Source organism: Meleagris gallopavo, unplaced genomic scaffold, assembly GCF_000146605.3.
Source record: "Meleagris gallopavo isolate NT-WF06-2002-E0010 breed Aviagen turkey brand Nicholas breeding stock unplaced genomic scaffold, Turkey_5.1 ChrUn_random_7180001880760, whole genome shotgun sequence".
In the NCBI taxonomy this organism is placed as follows: domain Eukaryota; kingdom Metazoa; phylum Chordata; class Aves; order Galliformes; family Phasianidae; genus Meleagris; species Meleagris gallopavo.
The window spans coordinates 1-532 of record NW_011144965.1 but is presented as its reverse complement, the minus strand read 5'-3'; the positions used below and the strand labels follow the sequence as shown (position 1 = coordinate 532).

The 532-nt window shown below is 59.6% G+C and overlaps 1 protein-coding gene across 1 annotated transcript; it reads right to left on the bottom strand.

Moving 5' to 3' along the window:
• Positions 1–6: 6 nt before the first annotated feature.
• LOC104916281 (avidin-like) lies at positions 7–526 on the bottom strand (the record flags this gene model as incomplete). The annotated part of the gene is made up of 3 exons (XM_010727328.1): positions 7–101; positions 216–429; positions 503–526. Coding segments are annotated over 3 exons (333 nt in total), but the record flags the coding sequence as incomplete, so codon positions are not given.
• Between the last annotated feature and the right edge of the window lie 6 nt (positions 527–532).

Genomic DNA, 532 nt, shown 5'->3' with positions numbered 1-532 from the left:
CTCCAGGGACCCAACAGCTTCACGCAGCAGCCACATGGTGCTCAGCATCTCCCTGCCACTTGCATCCACGAAGCACTGCCCAGCAAAGGCAGTGGTGGCATCTGGGGGTTGTGGCAGGATGGGAGAGAGATGACACCCACTCACAGCCTTCCTTCACTGGGGTGCCCCAAAGCACTCCCAAGAAGACTTCCCGGCTCTAGTGCCCTGGCACTTACTGGAGAATGTGTCCCACCATACGGTGAAGGCAAAGGTGGGCCATGCCACCTCACTGGGCTGCTGCTGGGCTCCCCTCAGGGGAGAGATGCGTGTACAGCCACCAGCAAGGGTCACTTGGGTGAGGTACTCGCCTTGGAAGCCTCCATCATCCGCCAGTGCCGAAATCTCCATCAGTGAGTCCTGTTCGTTCCTCCACAGCCCGCTGAGCTGGCACTGCAAGAATAGGCCAGCCATTGCTCCTGGGTGCAGACCAAGTGCTACCCCATTCCCTCACCCCATCCCCTACCTTTCTCTCCACAGGGGTGACACACGTTGA